The 20,256-nt window shown below is 44.6% G+C and overlaps 1 protein-coding gene across 1 annotated transcript in view; it reads right to left on the bottom strand.

The window, feature by feature from the left end:
- Positions 1-3,277: 3,277 nt before the first annotated feature.
- MAMLD1 (mastermind like domain containing 1) overlaps positions 3,278-20,256 on the bottom strand; it is an 80,840-nt gene continuing 63,861 nt past the window's right edge. Inside the window, exons 3-5 of the mRNA XM_057425132.1 lie at positions 7,024-7,170; positions 5,482-5,563; positions 3,278-5,194 (exon numbers count right to left, since the gene is read on the bottom strand). Coding sequence (XP_057281115.1) covers positions 4,173-5,194; positions 5,482-5,563; positions 7,024-7,170 — 1,251 coding nt within the window. The 3' untranslated portion in view covers positions 3,278-4,172. The remainder of the gene's footprint in view (positions 5,195-5,481; positions 5,564-7,023; positions 7,171-20,256) is intronic.

Genomic DNA, 20,256 nt, shown 5'->3' with positions numbered 1-20,256 from the left:
CCACAGCACAGGGCCACCAGGACAGGACCACACGGCTGGTGCCAGCCTCTGGCTCCTGCTCCCAGGCTGGCGTAAATCAGGGGTTACCCTGATGCAGGCAGTGGCACAGCTCCTGATTTACAACACCCTACGCAAGAGGACAACTTGACCTTATGGTTCAACATCAGTGCCATTGAAAGCTTCTTAAGACAGACATGTAATCAGTCCTGGAGGGACACTGAGCAGCAGAGCTTAGGTTCTGCATAAGTCAGGGCTGGGCTTCATAGGGAAATTGCCTGATCCAGGCTCCCATGACATCTATTCTTAGGTGCTCCCTCCATGCTCGCTGATAGGAGTGTATTTTTCCATTTTACTTTGGTCAAAAATGGGCTGCTTCAGATTAATAAAATCCACAAAGATAATTTTTCCATAGCAAGTCCGACTTACCTATGTGACCTTTCAGACAGACAGGCTTTTAGCGATATCAGCTCTTCAGAAATTCTAGCCTTTATGGGCATCTGATGTTATTTTAGAATCCAAGAGGAAAAAGTTTACTGCCTTGCCTCTGTTTTCACAGCCATAATTATGAGGGTAGTTTGGTGATGTAACTTGTTTGGTAAATAAATGATAGCTTTCAACAGCAAGTGCTGTCGGACACTTCATTCCTTGTAACCATTTTAGAAATCCTAATCCATTTTGCATTTCCACAGCACCAGATACTGCTTGTATTTATGCTTGTGTAAATCCTGTGCTACACCACTGCCTTCAGGAGACCTATTCTGCTTTTACACTGTGTGCAAGGCAACAGAATATGGCTTGTGGCATAAGTCTACATACGGCTTGTGGTATGATCTGCTAGTCCAGTAAGTACAATGGGAGAACCGTGCAGATGTAGTCTTACTCCCTCACTAGCTGCAACTATTTGCCTTGGTGATACGGACCATGAAAGTAAAGGCAGGATCACATTTCAGGCATTTTCACATTTTAAACAGAGAGAAGAAAGGGGCAAGGCAAAGTACATACAAAGATATTTTTTTGCAGAACAAAACAGACAATTTATCATGATAGAGGCGCTACCAGTTACAGGCTGACACCAACAAGAACCACAGTGTTTCATAGGGCTCCAGTGACTGATACGTTACCCCATGGTCTCCATGCCTTCACCCTGTACATCCCTGCACTCCGTGCCCCAGCCAAGCTCCCTGCTGACCTGAGGTAGAGGCAGCAGCCCAGCTCTCAGGCTGCAACCCAAGCAGAGCATACTGGTTATGTGCCACCTCCCCAAAACACATGTTCAAGAATCAGCAGTTACAAGTAAGACCAGAGGCAGCAAAGTAATAATAACACTTAGTCCATTCTTCTTTCAAACTCAATATAGTCCTGATTCCTTACACCACCTCTCTGGAAAGGAAGGATCATAATTCCCTCTTGAGACATTAGGAACTGGGGTATGGAGGGCTGAAAAGCTCTACCAGCAGAAAAGCTCGACAAAAGAAACCAGAGTGAAAACAAGTGGGTAACACAATGCAGGTACAAGATAAACTCTTCCATAAATTCTGTAGGAAACTGTTGGCTTTTGAAGACATCCCTCCACAGTGTTTGTTACCCAAATCCCGTGGAACTGAAAAGCTGAAAGATGCATTGACACAAAACTAAGTACAAGAAGAGGGCATTTTTGTTGTTTTTATTAACACCCTAGAGAAGAGCTCGTGGGCAGCAGCCTTGTCTGCCACCACAAGTGCTGTGCTGCTGATGCAGAGTGGGCGCTGCTGGCTCCCAGAGCTGCAGTCAGACCCACGGTTCCACAAACCAGCCAGTGCTGCTCACTGGCAGGACACAGCTCACGACAAAAGCTGCTGAAGCGGTGCCAGTTTTCACAGCCAAACAAACTCACCTTTGTCCTCGCCACAGATGGACTCACAGGCATTTCTCCCCTTTCTGGAGGTGAGCTGGCTTTTCTGTCTCATTCAGACGCTTGCTGAGTTCTGCAGCCTGTTTTGGGCAATTGTTTGGTGGGGTTGATTTCCTTTGCTGGAAAAACTGGCTCCTGTCCTCCTGGCCCTGGTTTCACACAAATATGTGCCATTCTTGAGATGAAGCCAGTTAGGATTCATTGTCCCCAGAGCCTCTTGCACTGTGAGGACCTGCTTTTGCCATCATGAAGCCACACAGGTTGCTGACAAGGCCTGGGCTGGTTGTGCTTGGGAAAGGTCTCCTGCCCACCTGAGCACCAGAAGCAGAGCTTTTATCTGAGTGCTCTCAACCTCAACTGCCTCCTCTCATTTGTGACTTCAGGAGCTGTTTTCTGCCATCCAGCTCTGGAGCACAGGCTTCTGGAAGGACCCTCCCTAGCCTGAGGAGGACCTTGTCAAACCCCTTCTCCCAGCATGGAGCATGTTGAGACCATTCCTCAGGTTTGCCTTGCCCACAGTGTGCCTAGGACAAAGGGCAACACTGACGGGTCTTCATCAGCCCTAAGAAGCTGGCATTTGGCTCTGTTTAAACAGGCGATTTGAGCTACAGATTCTGTTTGTGCATTTAAGTTTGCTAACATTTTCCGGTTCATTCCTACCCATCTTCCCAGCCTTGCCTGCCCCAGGGCAGGGACCAGCTCTCTCATCAGACCATCTCTGTGTCAAAGGAGTGACACTGCCCTCGTAGGCAACACTGAATGAGCAAGGTGGGACTGCACCTCATGCTGGGCATGGCTTGATTTTCTGATGGGCCAACTGAAATGGGCATTTAGAAACAAGAACTGTCGCTTAAATAAACATGGTGCTATGCAAAAATAAACCCCAAGAGAGATTAATTTCACATTCATCTATAATTACACTGAAAAATGAGAGTGTGGCTAAGAAATCCCGTCTTAAAATAAAATTAAAGCCTGCTTCAATCCTTTGCCTAGCCCATTTCTACCAACAGCACACATGCATTTGTACATGTTATTAGATTGACATTGTAGCATCCTGGACAAATCAAATTAATCCAAATATCTGCAGGTATGAAATGTTATAGATGAGAAATGAACACATAAAGTATATGCAGTTTTCCCCTGGCAGTTTATTATGGTATGAAGAAAAAAAAAACATTCTGTGCTTGAAGCTGACGTAATATTACAAATGTATTGCGAAGTATGATGTGACTATTAAAATATGATTACACAAAGTCATTTTAAGAAGTTTACAGTACAGTGAATCTTTTATAAACGGACTCTTAAATATACATAGGACAATAGTAGCTGACTGAAAAAACATCAAAAATTAACTATTAATGTTTATAGACTTTTCCTCTGAAAAAAAAAAAGAAAGAGAAGTCTCACATTAAAACAAATTATGAAAAGCCTTAAAACCAGGAACAAATCACCTGTACACTACAAATATACATGGCAGAGGTGTGCAAACCAGAGCTACCTTTCCACCAGGGAGGGCAGACAGTGCCTGCCCTGTGCCTCCTCTCCGGTATAGCCCACCTTGGAGCACAGTACCTCCTCGCCATGCGTGCACATGCCTTTCAGCAGCGGGAACATCACAAGCACACACTCACTGCAGGACAATGACGGCACGTTGTCAGCGTCAGATTGACCTACTGGAGTGTATTGAGCTGATAACGTGTCCAGGATCTCTGCAGGCAATGCACTGGGAGCCCAGATAGGACCTACATACCAGGACTGGGCTGCAAGTCTGAGCTATGAGTCTCTTCTTATGGATTTTATGTGTTCTTTAATGCAACTTTTCAATCTTTCCTCGTGATATGGGAGAACAGATGCCACGTTTGATTTCTGCTTAGTCTGGCTGCAATGACACCCCTAGTTCATGTGTTAAGTTATGTCAAAAACATAAGTTTATGCTGTAATACACAGTATTACTGAAACTAACAATATTATTTGCATATTTATAACAAGGTATAATGAAATCCCTATAATAAAATCAAAAGTTACGCTATAGATTTATTTACAAAGAGTCCAGCAAAGAAGTATAAATACTTCTACATTTAAGGTTTAGGAAAACATAATTTACAAAATATTCAAATATATACAGTCATCTGAAAAACTGCCAACATTAAACTTTGATGCAGGCAAAGAATTGGCTGAGTCTATTCATTTTGTATTGAAAGAGGCGCTGGCTTTCCCAGGCTGTCTATTCTGTTCAAAAGCCATACGTATGTTATTTACAAAGAGACTGCTCTTCTCCGAGCTAAACATGTCCAGAGCTTTGAGTGTGCTGTCCCAAAATGTCATCTATCATTGTCAGATTGTTCAACCACTCTTCATCATTGCTGCTGCTGCTGTTCTTCATGAGAGAGTCAAGGAAGTCAGTGTCACTGCAGTTGGTGGGCATGATGGAGTTGCTGTGCTGGGACACAAAGTCGTACTGTGGCAGCTCGGCGGTAGCACTCAGCCTGTTGAAGGCATCGGGTGGCTGGCCTGAGGAAGAGTAGCTTGCTGGGCCAAGGCCCGGGGCAGGATTGAGCTGGTTAAAACTAGACACTCCTTGTGGCATTGATTTCATAACATTCATAGCTGGCAGCGGTCCTCTGGTTAAATTGTGTCTCAAGGTCTGATTACTCATTGAGCTCAAGCCCTGGCCAGGCTGGCCCATGCTCAGTTTTTGCATGTGTCTGACCTGGACGCTGGGAGCGATCTGATTAGGCGGCACTACAGCCTGCTGGGAGAACTGCTGACCCGCTGCGCTTGGCCTCACGTTCTGTTTGGAAAAGAGAGTGTTACTGGAGAACTGCTGCATGCTGGTATCCATTTGGCTTTGATTTGGCATTCTTGGCACAGTGGTCGGTGTCCACATCTGGGCAGATGAGTTGGGGTAGACGTTAGGGACCCTTGGCATACCTGGCTGCCTCAAGTGTTGCTGAGTTGCAGAGTGATTTGCTAAGGAACCAGAACTGAAACCTGCCATCGGCATTCCTGGCCGCACAGCAGAGTGGTTGTGTACTGTTTGGCACCCTGAGTTCATGCCCAGTGAGTTCTGGCTTGGCCGCAGTGGGATGTTAAAGTCAGAATTAGGTGGAAAAATCCCCTGCTGCTTGCCAGGGTTGTGTGGAATCATCACCATTGTCCCGCTGCTCTGGCTGGCGGTGGCTGGGGCCATGCCAGAGCCCAAGGTGCTCTGGAGCATGGCTGGGTTAGATGGCAGCATGCGGTGGTTGGGCGGAGGAGCTGGCATCACCTGGCTGCAGTCAGTGGGAATGGGCTGCTGCACAGCTGCGGACAAAGAGACGTGTTAGCTGGTGAGCACACGTTCACCCTGGAAACATGGCAGAGCCTTAAAAAGCTGCTGCTCTGTCCTTCTCTGTCATTACATGGGCCTCTCTGTGTTCTTTGTAACAGCTATTACTGGAGCAACAAGGAAATGGGTGAATCTCATGATACGTGATAAAACGTGAAATGCTTTTATTCCGGGACAGAGGACCATTAAGTGCCCTGTATTTAATCAGACCCTAGGCACTAGCTCCTCGAGGCTTTTCAGAGCACGCCATTTCCCTCCTTACCTTGAAACTGATTTATCTGCTGAGCTGCAAATAAACTCCTCTGCTCAGATGTTCCTCCCAGCATATTTTGTCTCTGCTTTTCCTGGAAAACAAGGGGCATAACATTCAAGTTGCATCCTCTTGACAAGCAAGAATAGCAGTAGACAACTGAAGTGTAGCCACTGTCATCATTAACAACCTCTCCTGTACGTAGATGCCACACACGCCCCCCTCTGATGAGACTCAGCCCAGACAATTCATTTCAGGCTGAGTCTTAATTGCTCACATGCCTCTTCTTGCAAAGGTGCCCTGACGACAGCCCTGCATTAGGAAGCGCAGCCTTCAGCAGATGTTGTACAGGTGCCCCAAGGGGAGCTGGACAAACACTGAGACCCTCGTGTCACCAGCTTATGAGGAAGTGCAGCACAGCCAGAGGCTGCAGGAATCCTGGCATCTCCTCAGCGCCTCTTGTGTTTACTGTTTGGATGCATCCTGTGAAGTTCTCAATCCAGGGACAAAAGGTGCCCGGAAGGCTATTAGTGAACAGAATCTGTGGCAGTATTGCAGGGACACACCAACAAATGGTGTGGTAGCCATTACCCTGTCTGCAGGATGGCTCTGCTCCTGTGCAACCTCACTTTGTGCTGGTTGCCACTTCTAAGCAGTTAGCACTAGACCACAGGAAGCCAGGGACCCTGAGCAAGACACTACGGGCTTTCTCCAAGTGACCTGATTTGTGTCTCCCACCATTTAACCCCAGAACCCACCACTGCAGTTGCATCCCTGCTGTGGACCTGGGGAACTCTCTGTGGACTGTGGAAGCCAAGGCCTGGCTCCCACTGCATCAAAGCAGCAGATAAGCTTGGAGCCAACTGACAGCAAGGAGGCAGAGTTGGTTTTGAAAGGGAGTTTGATCAATGAGCAGGACAGAACTTTGTTGAGGGTTTTACTGAGCCATTTCCCATCCAAAGAAATGAGACTCCTCACTTCTTTTAATGGGAAAAACGCACCACGCTCAGAATCAGAGGCACATGTCTAGTGCTGCCCCACCCAACTTGTCTGTGGAATTCCCCTATCCCTGCTCCTTCACAGGGTATGTTACAAACTCATACAGGGATTTCTGTTGCTAGAGAGACCAGCCAAGTCCAGGACAAACTGAAGTCTAACATCCGCTCTGGTAAAGGCCAAGGGAACCAGAGAGAAAAGCAACACATGGAGGACATCTCTCCTGGGCCTGACTCACTCTCCTTCTCTGCATCTTCCCTCCCAGCTCCGTGGCTGACCAAGGATGACGGCAATGATACAGAGGTGACTGAATCCTTCCCTTGCACATTAGTGGGCAGATCTGCACTTGGACTTGCTGAGCAGCACTTGGCCTTGGCTTCCCTTGGGCATGACATCCTGGACTCACCACAGCCATAGTCTGACTCAAGCCAGCAGTTCCAGGGTCACTCCTTTGTGCTTGCTGACTGGTGATTTCCCCATTCCTGTTAGGACAGTTAGTCCTGTCCTTAACAGTGAGGTGGACAGCAGAGCAACCCACAGAGGCACCTGGCATTGTACCTGCATCAGCTGTCGTTTCATTATTTGCTGCTTCAGTAAATGGTTCCTCATCGTGTACCCATTCACCGTGGCTGGTGCCGGCACAGAGCCTCCGCTTGGGATGGAGCCCGGCTCCTGAAGTCTGGCAACAATTCCTGGATTTTGATCCTGCCAAGAAAGATGAAAAAAGAAAATGAATCTCATCAGGGAGATAACAACAGAAGCCCTTAGCCTCTCTGCTGATGCCCTCTCTCAGGTCTTTGGCTCTCCCAAGGCCAAAACACCTTGTGGGTTCACATGGACCTGCATGTCATGTTGAGGACAGTGAGGGGCAGGGGACTTCTCTGATTTCTGAGGATCAGCACAAGAAGAAGTGAGAGAAGCAAAAAAAAGTTAATCCAAAATTCTTAGTGACTAGCCTGAGGCTACAGGACTGATTCACTACTATTACTGGAGTCACATGGCAGCCTGGCTGGCAGAAGGCATGTGAGTAAAGCGTCACATTTCCCACCAGTTCCCCAACTGTTACACTGAAAGACATAAGGAAAGAAGAGTTGCATGAGGGTAGGATTTGGCAGTTGAATGTAAAGGAGAGCCTACAGGAAAAGAAAACGGCAAACTAAAGGCAGAAGAGGGAAAAAGGTGCCCTCAGACCAGGGACCAAGAAAGGAAGAAAGAAGACATGGGCCTGGAATTAAGTGGTTCTTGTGGGTTCTGTGAGCTGACAAACAAGGATAGCCAATTGTGAAAAGAGAGGAGAATGGTCATGTCATGGCTGGGCACAAATCAGTGATGCACTGGGTCTGACTCCTGGCTAGTGCAAACTGGCCTCGCTGTAAGTCCTCAATGAAAGATCTGAGGTGCTTTTCACCAGGTGAGGACTTGCTTTCAAAGAAAGAGCACTGTGGAGAGAAAAGAATATTCTCAAAACCAGATGAAGACAGAACCCAAAAGGGAAAAATACTTTGAAGTCTAAACGTCTCTGGAGCTGGCAGGTAGTCAGGGAAATACAAATGAAAAACTAGGGAAGAAGTCAAGGCCTGATTGAGGACAAGATCATATGAGCACTGTACCCAGGAACAGAAGTACCAGTGTATTCCCCTTTCTCCATTTTCACATCCAGCATCTACATTATTTATGATCTTTTGTTATTATTGGCAGGGAGAAGTTTGTCTGTTATATCCAGCATCCTTAGCTGGGCCATGCTTCCTTTGTTTTCAGAATGGAAGCCCACATCCTTTGTTTGAGAATCAATGTTATCAGGAGATAAGCAAAAAGAAAATGGTTGTTGCCTTTTGACATCTGACAATTAGAAGCATGCTCAGACAGGGAAAACAGGATAGGAACCCTGTTTCAGAATGGCCATAAGAAAGCCTTGGAAGGCATTTGTCACCAGCAAGCTTCTTGGGCCTGGGGCACCTTTCCACAGCTGCTTCACTATGAGGAATCACCCAGCTCCTTCCAAGATATTCTTTGTAAGACTGATTACCAAGAAGGTCACTGAAATGACTCATTTTTATAGTGCCTCCCTTTGTTGTAGCACTTCTGTCTATTATGCAAAAGTACAATTGATGAAATGTAAATGCCTGCTAGATAATTTACTAAAAGACACAGACCTGCAGCTCATCACTGCTCTCATTATCATTCCTATTCATGGGCAGTCTCATAAGACTAGTCTTTATTACTGGTGCTTTGCTTACAATTCTGCTGGACATCTCTCCTCCTCCCCCTTCCCTCCTACACATTTTACCTCCTCTCTCCCACAGAAAAAGAGGGAGGGGAGGAGAAAAGTAAATATGATTTCCTACAGATGTAAATATGAAAGTTCATGTAAAGCTAGCACTCTGCTTTCATGTCAGACAGGATTCTGCAGCCATAGTTAAGCTTTGAATAATGCAGATTGCCTCTAGGGGAATATTTGAAAGTGGAGGAATTCAGTTTGTGTACTCTGCACATGAAAGGCACTGAAATGTTCATGCCACCAAAATCCCTGCCATCTATCCAATTTCCTCCAAACTTGTCTTGTTGCGTGCAGAGGGTCTGTGCTTACTGAAGCAAATGAGTTTAGTGCAAGGACAATCATACTGATGTCTTGCTCAGAGCTATTGCATTAACAAGTCATAACATTAAAGTCTCTTTTCCTAATCATGTCCACCTCATTCTAATTTCTCCTAAACATCATCAAGAAAATAATGTTGATTTTTCCATATTATTAATGGTAAAGAAGTGCAAATCACATTACTAATTGCGGCTCTTGTGCTGCGGCAGTACAACAGCTTAATTATATGGGATTTTTTGCAGGCACCCTATAGCAATAATGACAATCAGTGAAGTTCATTTGCAAATACACAGAATGGGTTGCTGAGTTTTTCAGAGCAAAGTTGTATAACACGTAATTAGCCACTAAAGAAACAATCTATAGATATACATTTTGCTTTTGGGGAAATTAGGACAAAATAGCATAGATGGGAAGACAAAGAATGAATTCAAAATCTTGCCTTCTACAGTTCACATTTAGGTTAAGCCAAAAAAAAAAAACAAAACCAAAAAACAAAAAAACAGGGAAAAAAAGAGAGAAAAGAAAACGTTCTCTCTTTTCACCACTAGTGGGAACTACTGTTATTCTCTTACAATAAAAAATAACTACTTAAACGTCATGACTAAGAATAGCTCTGGTGTAGTCTAAAGGACACTGCTATCTGAACCAAAGGTTAATGAACTTTAAACATTTTCCCTTTTCATCGCTCCCTAAGAAAAATCACTTTCCTTCCCACAGTAAGGCCAAGCCACACAAGCCATAATCTTAACTGGTCTATAGTTTGGGCTATCTCATTTTAAAATCCAGGAAGACAGCAAAGAGAGGAGGATTCTAGTGCTGAAGTTGGGAATGATGGAAGTGTGTGTTCACACCCAAAGGCTCCTGCATCCGAGCCCACTGTAAGCTAAACTGTAGGGCATAGATGGCCACTGGGATTCTTATTTTTTAACCTAAGGAAGTGTTTGCATGTAGATATCAGGTTTTTTTGTCATTTTTTTACCTCCAAAAAACTTCTATTAAAACATCAAATGGGCAGAATCCCTAACTAAACAGCATACCACACAGCCCTAGAATTGGAGAGCATGGGTTTATGTTGCTAAGGAAAGTGTCACACAGCAGGTCTGGACCTCCTGTAGCACTCCCTGGGGTTTCAGATATGGTGGGTTTTGTTCAAAAAGGCACTGGGGTTAACTTCCTTGTTTTGACTTAGTATCCCATGCATTAGTTTTGAGAGCAAAACAGAAAAGAATCAGGTTCCAGGTTTGAAGGAACATATACTGTTTGTGTCAGTATCCAGCCACTGGCTGTAATTGTGAAAGCCCAATGAAACTAGTTCTTCCCAGCTGGTGCCTGATGGGAGGCTGTCCAGGCTAGGCAAACCCATTTGCAGATCACTGCACCCAACTGCAGTGAGTGTGGGTCTGGTCCAACAAAACATTCAGGCAACCACTTAATGGCAAATGTGCAAACAATCCCACTGCAACCTACCATGTATATTTATGAACCTACGTCCTTCTAAACATCCACTCACAAGCTTGACCTGCCCAGCCCCATCATCTGATTATGTACAAGATGCACAACTGCAGTAAATAAGCACAGAGATGAATAGTTCTGTTGATAAACTCCAGTCCTCAGCACTTAGTTATAGACCCAGCAATCACTTTGTGGCTTCACTTAAGCGAGAATGAAGAAATTTATGGCCCCTAATTCCTCCTTATTAACAAACAGGCCAAAAAGAATTTAAAACCAAGACTTTCTGAGGATCTGAGCCGGAGCTTTAATCACTCTTTGGCAAGTATGTAAAAATATTTTTAATCTTTAATAAAGAGCATGCATTGTTTTTTAGGACTATGTGAAAAAACTAAACTCATTTATCATTATTAAACTTTCCCATCTGCTCTTACAGTGCAACTCCAAAGAATATAACAAAGAAATGTACATGTTTAATTGTATTGACTTAAGCCCAGAGCTATCGGAGATGTACAATTTATTTCAGTGAGGGCATGAGGGGAACTGCAGGCTGCTATACAGAGTCATTTGTCCAATGCTGAAAAGACAGTTATCTGCACCAAAATGGCTCTTGGAAAGGCACATTTGCTTTATAAGAAATAAGCTGCCAGGTGAGACCATTCAGCATTATGTTACAGACACAGACAATAAAACTAAGCCATGAATTTCAATAGTTAACAGATGGACTAATTAGAGACTGAATTCTTTGTGGTTCTAACAGATAACCAGGTCACAGCAAGGTTACTGAGAGACAGGCAGCTTTGCAAAATTCAGCAGATATTTGTAGAGTCAGGGAAGAACTTCACTTCCTAACTGAAAGCGTTAGCTGCAGTGGAAGAACAGAAACACGTCTAATTAAAAATGCCTATAGTACCTGCATGTGAAAAGTTTATTCCATTTCAAAAAGCAATGCTGATTTGAGAAATATTCCCTCCACTTTCAATAGGGCATTCAGTCTGAATCCAGTAATTACAGAGCTTAAACCAGAGCGGTTTTTGAGATGAGCCACAGCACCCTGGCATAAAAGGGAAAGACTGAAGGAAAAGATTCGCTCAAGGTAGATGAAATGTAAAAAAAATATAGAATATATTTCGAGTTAGAAATATAAGAAAGGGACAAACTGCTTTTTCTATCTTTTTTTTTGGTAACCAAAGATAACGTACTTGAAGCATTTACCAAGACATCACACAGTAACAAATGAACAAATAAAGAATAAGAGAGGAAAAACATGGCACTGGACTTGACAAGAGCTTGTATTACTGATGTGCTCAGCCAGGGACTCGAGGTGGGTCCGTATTCCCAGGAGGGACAGCTGCTCTCTAGGGGTGGGGTGAAGTTTCATTAACCCAGTTTTGTTCTGTATTTGAAGAGCATCTGTTACATATGGTGAGTTCTGTACTCTGCTGAGGAAATGCAAATGCTAGTTTCAACCTAATGCCTCTGTGTTTCCCTGAGCTCCTGCCTGCCTGCATTGTCTCCTGTCTAGTAGGTGTTGCATCTCCTTGGTGGATGCCTGGGCAGCACCTTCCTTTGAAGTCCCTGTCTAGGACTCCTAGGCGCAATGACTCTACAAATGCTACGAACTAAGCAATTAAAACATTAGTAGCCTTAAAGTTGCCTCACCCATACAATTTCACAGTATAAGAGTTTTGTGTTTAGGTCTACAGAGAAGCCAGACATAGACTCCTGGTGTCTAGCAACCTTGTGCAGCCCCATAGAAAAACACCTTTACAAAGGAGGATCATTGCCTCCACAGCTGTTAATCCAAGTAGATACTAAGATGGTGAATTTGTCTGGCCAATGCATACAGACAGAGCAAACAAAATCCAGGGTCATGGTTTGGCAGAATGATGGTGTCAACCCAGTCAAGAGTGCAATGTCTGTGAGATGCCATGATCATCTGCTTCACACAGAAGTCCGGGGTTACCTATGCTTCTTGCCTCTGCTTCTTGCCTTTAACTCTCCATTTGCTCTTTGGAATTTTTCTGTCTTTTTTTCTCTCCTCTATTCTGCTCACAATTCAGAGATGCTCTTCAAGATAAAACAGCCTTTCAGTTCAGAAAGGCTCCAAAGCTTTCTGTTTGTTTGCATGTTTGTTTTAGCCCAATGTATGAACATTGATAAAACAAACTCTGCTGCTCAATGGATCTTTTTTTACCCATCTTTCACCCATTTACTTGATATACAAGCATGTGAAATACTACCAGATTCAAGTTTCTAAGCTTATCTTGTTTGAAGACTGTAAGTGATCCATGAGGATATGGTTCTGTTTCTAAAAAAGTTCTTTAAAGTTTTTCTTTCTTTTCATATGGCACTAGCATGTACAGCTTTCTTCAAAGCTAGTCCTGTGCTAGAAGCAATGACAACATCACCTGGCTACTGACTGTGTCAGGGTCTCCTCCCTTCAAGCAAAGCAGATGGAACACTGATTTCCCTATAGCTGCTCATTATATTGAATGTTGCTCAAAACAAAATCCCACTGAAGTATCCAAAGTGCTTTTAAAAATGCACCCAGAATTTTAATAAGATGGAAACTGAGTCCACTTCCTCTCATAAAAGAACTAATCAAATTAGATAAAGCTTTTTTGCAAAGACTCTACCAGTATTTTCAGAGCTGGTTTCATCCATCAAAACATGCCATTAAAGAGCAGAAGCAATCAGAGCAACAGAAAAACAGAAAATCCAGAGTGAATTATTGCAACAGTGATTTTTCTCTTAGGTGAAAATGCATCCTTTAGCAGGCAGGTTGAAATCAAGCTGTGATGCTGCTACCAGCACCATGTTGTTAGAAAGAACATAGCAAATGGCTTTGGGAGCAGCCAGGAGCCTGAGGCACAACCTGGATGGGAGAGTTGGTGTATCCCAGACACACACAACCTCCCAGGGACTGTGGTGCTTGTAAAGAGGCACAATAAGACTCCAGCAACAGGAGCACCCCTACAAAGAGATCCTTTGGCTCAGATGAACTGCCAGGCCATAGGCAAAGGCAGCCCAGAGAACAGCTTTGCTCCACCATCCCGAGTGAAAGGCAAACCTCTCAGGAGCAAGAGAGAGCACCGCGGCTCAGCCAGACACCTGATGGCAATGGGATCTGAGTACCTGCAGCGTTAACACACTTCTCCTCCACTTGAGAACACTCTAGGGCTGGACTCATCCCCACCAGTCTTTTCACCACCATACTTCAACATAAACTATCTATTATTGTTTTTCTCTTTATATACCAAAAGATGCAGAGATGGGTGTTTTGTACCTGTCTATACAACACAGAGTCAAGATCCCAAATTGAATTCTCTGCAAAGGACAAAATATATTTGGCTTGTACAGCTATCATGATTCTCCAGCCCTTGACACCATGCTTTCGTTCCCATGGAGGGCAGCTTGCCTATAAATTCAATGAGATAATCTAAAACTGTATTTAGCTCACCCAATTTCAGCTGGTAGTCCTTCTGCCTGTCTCTACAAGGTTGTGCTAGCTGCAATGACAAACTACAACATCTCGTATCTATAAAGTCGTTTGACTCAAGTAATCCTTGTGTTATGTCAAGGCATGCTCTCAGAGGTGTCAATGAGATTCAAAAGGAGCTGGGTTAGCTTGACACCTGGAAGAAACTGCTACAGGGTAATGCAATGACTGGCTGGTGAATTTCTGTATTAGGGAGAGCAGAAAAGATCTGATTTAAAAAAAAAGTGAATATTTCATTCTAACAAGGGGAAAACTGGGAATTCTTGAGCTAATGGGAGAAATCAGTCCTCTGCCCATTTCTGAAAAGCTCTGTGAATGGCAGTGAGGTGGTCAGAGATTTCTCTGACTGATTCTCAGTGAACCCCTTTATTTCTCTAAGTTAAGGTTTCCATGTATTTCTTTTTCCTTTCATGCAAAGGGTCAATTTGCAGAGGCAGATGCCTGTGTCTTGTTAACTTTCAACAGCAGTTGCCTGCCTAACCGCTTCTGAGAAGCCCTTTGCATGAAAACCTGCCCACATGCAAAACCCAACAGCTTATACTCCTGATTTCTCATGTAAGTTCACAAAGAAAGCACACCCTGGCATGAAGTATCACATCACTTTTTCAGTGCTAAACCTTTCACAAGCTTACTATTTCCTAACAGATGAACCTATACAAACACCTAAAATGGCTGTATCAGACTGTCTGCCCAATCAAGTTCCAAAAATCACCACCATGACTTACACAACAAAATTCAGTGATAAATAATACGCTAAAAAAGAGATGCAAAGTAGGCTGTGACTGTGTCCTTGTGAGCAAATTTTTAAAGCAAAGATGCTGAAAAAGAAAAATGCATTAAGGTGACCTTGAGTATGGGGAACAAGGTGCTATTCCATTATTTTTTTAAATGGAAATGATTATTAAAACACCCGAAGCTGAACTGCTGTAACCAAGTCAACTCAATCTCCCCTTAAAAATTCCTTTTCTCCACTTCCATTCAGATTGTATTTACAAACTGTAGATGTCTCATTTTTTTCTTGTGTCATTTCATTATTACAGAGTTGAGATCACTAGCCATCTGCAGCTTCATTTCATCAAGCTCTGGTTTGTCCTTGGAGCAAGGTCATACGGGACAAGAACATAAAATGCTGCTTTCCTCAACTGACAGTTCTTTATGCCTTCCTGTAAATACTCCCCACTAATTTTAAATAATTTTACCACTTCATACTCCCCCTCACACACGCTGAAAATGCTGATATAGACGCATATTAATAAGGATCTTGTCATTTAGCCACTGCATGACATATTAGAAGCAATTAATGGTGTTTATTTGCTGATAACACAGGCATTTCAAACTCCAGCTCAAGAATCCTTGGTAGCTTCATGTGACTTGCAGGATATTAGCTATGGGTCAGAAGTTGGGACCCCCCCCATTCAGCATTAGCATATGCTTGGAGCTACTCTGCTTTCCATCAAGCAGAAAAAAAAATGCAGTCAGCACACAAAAATTAGCAGCTGCTATATACCCTATGATGGGTGAGTGATAATAAAACATCACTAGGTGTATGTGGGTTCACACATTGAAATCAATAGACCACTAAGACAAGATTTTCAGGCGCATGACACAACGTTCCAAGCTAAAAACAAAGCAAACAGAACATGGAATTTCTACTCAGATCAGCTTTGATTTGCCATAAATTCTGGAGCATCTTCCCTGAAGCAGAGACTGCTGCTCTGAATTACAGCAAAAGCAAACCAAACAAGGGGAAAAAAAAATAGCAGGGTAAATTAATTTGAGAGTCTTCATTAGCACACCCATAAAGAAACAGTGAATAAGTGAGTGATTCAGGGTAATCAGCTCTAGCTCTGGGGGTCAGTCTCCCCTCCAGTCTCTGGCTGCAGACGCTGGCAACAGCAGACTGAAGGTCCCACCTCTAATCTCCAACACAAGGTGCCTCTCTTTTGGCACCTGGAAAATTCACTCCTGGGCTGATGTTGTGGATTCTGCAATACGCTCTGCTGTAAGCAGCCATCTGGCTCCCAAGTAACCATGTGAGAGTTTTTACTTGGGTGCTTTTAATAGCCCCACTACTCCTAGACATGAAGACATGCACATCTAAGAGGTCTGTGCAGGGTTAGCTCATGAGACTGTGAGCATGCAATTTGTCAGAAGAAGACGCAGAAAATGGGATCATTAAAGGTGAACTCCCCAGCTACCTCTAAAGGAGATGATCTTGAATGGTGAGCTTGTTTCGTGACTGAGTCACAGGATAAAAGCCAGCCACATGGACTTGGGTTCACATGAGCAGGTTCAGTCCCCAGTTCCATCATACATAGTTTCTTCACATGACTATGGCCAAGTTGCTTCATTTCTCTGCCTCAGTTTCCCCTCAAAAGGAATTAAAGTTAATCCCTGAGTAGGAGGATGAGGGTCAGTTCCTGGAGCAGTGTGAGGAGTTAACATCTTCAGCCTCCTGAAACAGTGCCTCTCCCATGCTGTCAGGTTATGACCCAAAGACCTGCAGCAGAACTGCAGTTCATGCTGCTCACCTGTAAGAGGTGGAAGGGCTTTTTCTGCTCCACACGACACACAAGACTTTGTCATGTCCTCTTCTCTGCAGCTCTCTTCCTGGTCCGGCCACAGCTGGTTGCATCTCAGAACAGCACTAAACTACACCAAGTTGTAATGGTCCCCTGAGGCCTCTATCTAACCTCTCTGCACAGACCAGCGGAGCGCAGCATGTCCTGGAAGCACGTCCTGTGATCCCATGACTCGCTCCTTAAGTGCCAGCAAAAGAAGCTGCTGCAACAGCTACAGACATTGCCACACCTGGAGAATCCAGAAGTAAGAGGCTGGCTGAGGTAGTTACAGGTGAGAATCCTAGGACTTTCCTAGAAGTCCTGCTTGGTGCTTCATTGTGAGAGCTTTTACTGTGGTGAGAACAGTCCTGCTTTACTTAGCATCCTCTCCTGCATCCCTGGCTTCTGCCCCCTTCCATCCCCATTATGTGTCTTTCTTTGTCATTTACACAGCAGGAGGTACCTTTGATTAAAAAATTATCCATGATGATAAAAACATCCAGGAGCCTCTAAATATCATCTTCTTTAGTCAGCCAATTTTCCCCTGAAATTCTGTGGGATTTTGGTGTCTTTGTCCCTTAAGAGAATAGGATTCTAGGAAATGTGCCTTTGAATATTTGGCCAGTGACACGTTTGCTCTAAGGGAATAGGTAAGCATGTTAAGGAAGCAAGAGGCTGGAGCTAGTCCACGTTCCCTGCAAGGCAGAGATGTTGCAGAGCACTCGCAAGTGTTTCTTCTGCGGAGACACTGCATGTCAACAGTTAACTTCCCTTTGTTCCCATCCAATGATTAAAGTTAGAAGCTTGCCTGGTGACATCACCAGAGTTTAAACATGCTGGATATGGTCCAGGGAGCCAAAGTTATTGCTGACCCCACGCTTACTGATCTGCTCCGCAAGTAGCTGATGTCTGCTCTCACTTTATGAATTATTTAATGGGTTAAAGATTGGTCAGATCTTCTTTATGCAACATACAGCTATATGGTGGGCAGGAGGACATAAACATGCATTAACAAGGTTAAAGTCATATACTGTAACTACACTGTTTTCAGCTTGCAGCTTTATTGACTTAATCATGCCAGCACCGCAGCCAACAAATCATTAAATCCATTCCATTCTTTTGCTGGTTACCAACCACAAAAACAGAGGCAGGCAAACACGGAGCAAATCTCAGAGGGGGTGGGGAGCGGCGGCGGGGTGCGGGGCAGAGAGAACAGTGGGATCACTATGGAGTGCTGGCTGGCCTGTCACTGCCAGCACAAAGACGCCAAATCTGTCTTTACGGACTAAGTGGTTTCATGGCTTAAAGTGACACACTCATTTGTTCCTGTTTTGCAACGATTAGAGAAAAGAAGAAGGCGAGGGGGAGGAGGAATAAAAAGCAAACTGAGCTGCTTCGTGCCGTAGCAGTGTGCGTGTGTGTGCGCATCCTCGCAGAGCCACGGATCTCATCTGTAAATACAGCCCAGGGCCAGGCAAAGGGGATGGGGCACTCGTTGCGCCCGGAGCGGGGGGGCTTGGGATCCGCACAGCTGCTAATCTGCACTGAAATGCAGGCATAATTAAGAGTTCAGGGTAAAGAAAAAAGACATGGAGCATTAAATCAGGCCTCCTATTGCCCGCCAGGAGCAACTCTGACCACAGCCAGCAGTGGGAGAAATCCCTGCTTTCACACCGAAGTAACAACTTCACTTTTGGGCAAGTGCTTGAATTTCTGACCTGTAACTTTCCATACCCATGTCCAGGCCCCACCCCCAGAAGCTCCCTGATTGTCAGCAGTGCAGAGAATGCAGGTACCCACAGCGGATTAACAAAATAATGTTCCTAGGTGGTTAGTTCAAGGCACCCAGGTTTGAAAACGGAGCTGTCAGCTTATTGGTTTTGAACATGTACGATCTTATTTGTCACCGCTTTTGTCCCCATTAATTTCTTGATGGAAATCATCTTCTCTATCACCATAAAATACAAGTGGCTTGTTTTGCTCAAGGGAGCATCAGACAAACAAGCTGTGGAGGAAGAATTCAGCATGAACACTTGGAAACCTTCAAATATCAGGGTGTTATTGATAGCATTTATTGATGATGACACTGCCTATTTGCAAGCTTTCCTTCACTGAGAGAACATCAAATAAGCTCCCCCTTTCTGGGGAAGACCCAGCTGCATCAGGAGATTCCTGGCTCACTTCCATTACAAAAAGAAGGAAAAGCCAACAAGCTCCCTTTTCTTCCCCTCCTCAGTATAAGCTGTTTAGAGCTCCCTGGATAAGAATAACCTGGATTTTGCCATTTTACCAGTGCAGGGGCTTGGCAGATACATTTGCACCTTGTCCTGAGATTCACCACTACAGACCTGTTGGAACACCGTCATTATTTGGTTTTATAGTTGTTTTCTCTAGACCAAAACAACCCTTCTTACAGGTTAAATGCAAACCTTGCCTCCTGTTGTTTACTAGTTACCAGTTCCCTATCACCCAGAGATGTCTCCTGGCTCCATATATTGCAAATAAACATATCATTACTCCATGCAGGAGTCGGCCAGGATTCCTCTTGGAAACAACCGCCAGAGAAAAACCTGTCCCCCAGCCACATGCCCGCAGTAACAAGGCAACAGAACACCATCAAACATCTTTCCAGCCACCACACTGCAAAACCAGCCAGAAATAAAAATGCTTTCTGAGAGTCAGAAAGTCAAGAATTCAGCTATTGAATGACACTCAACTTCAGACTTTTGGTATACTGGATCAGCACAGCTGCTGCTGCTTCCAAAGATGGAGAATAAAGGTACGTCCAGCCCACAAGGGCCAAGCTCGAGTGTGTTGTCCAGGCTTCCCTCACCCATTCATCATATCTCAGAGGTGCACATTAGGGTGAGGTGGAATTACCTTCTAAATATCTTTTCCTCCACTGGCCACAGGAGGAGCCTAAATGATGGAAGCAGGAAGATGACCCAGTCCCTGAGGAAGGCTGACAGCAGAGAGCACTAAACCCACATCTCAAGTCCCAAACCAGCGCTTTACCACTCAACTTGCCTTTTGTCGGGGGCTCAGCAGCCCTGGCCCCACAGGAGGTGCACAGAGGAGCTCCCTTCACCCTGCTAACACCACCTCCTGCCCCTGAATCCCAGCTTCACAGGCTCCCGCCAGTGTGCACCCGCCTTTCCATTGGTGTGTGCCCAAAGGCAAAGTGGAGGTTTGTGTGATGGACTCATCAGCCTGGAAAGCATCTTATCACTGCCCTGTGCTTATCAAGAGAATATGGAAATGTAGAGGAGGCTCCACCACCATGGTCATTAGCCAACAAGCTGCTTCAAAGGGAAGTGACAATTGTGGTGATGTTTTAGGAGCGGCACGCCCAGCCAGGAGTAACACACCAGCTGGGCTATTTATAATCCCTGATTCTAGAGTCTTAAAATAGCACTGCTTTTATTTTTACATTTTTAGGCACACTTGTATATTTAAACAACTCCGTTTGCAGGCTCCACATCAAACACATCACAGCCTCTTGGAAATGGGAGACAGCACTTCATATCTCCCCACTGAAAGGAGAGGTGAACTTCCCTCTCCCCATGACCCCTATCTCCTTGGCCAATGTGATTAGAGTCCCCAGGCCTATTTCCATATAGTTTTACATATAGTCTGGCTCTTCCAAATGCACAATGCAAGGGCCATACAGCATCTGGCTGCAA

The sequence above is a fragment of the Pezoporus wallicus genome, unplaced genomic scaffold (genome assembly GCF_028554395.1).
Source record: "Pezoporus wallicus isolate ANWC-B61680 ecotype Strahan unplaced genomic scaffold, APGP_CSIRO_Pwel_v1 scaffold_6445, whole genome shotgun sequence".
Taxonomy (NCBI): Eukaryota; Metazoa; Chordata; class Aves; order Psittaciformes; family Psittacidae; genus Pezoporus; species Pezoporus wallicus.
The sequence above is the reverse complement of the archived record's forward strand: the minus strand, read 5'-3'. Positions and strand labels throughout refer to the sequence as shown.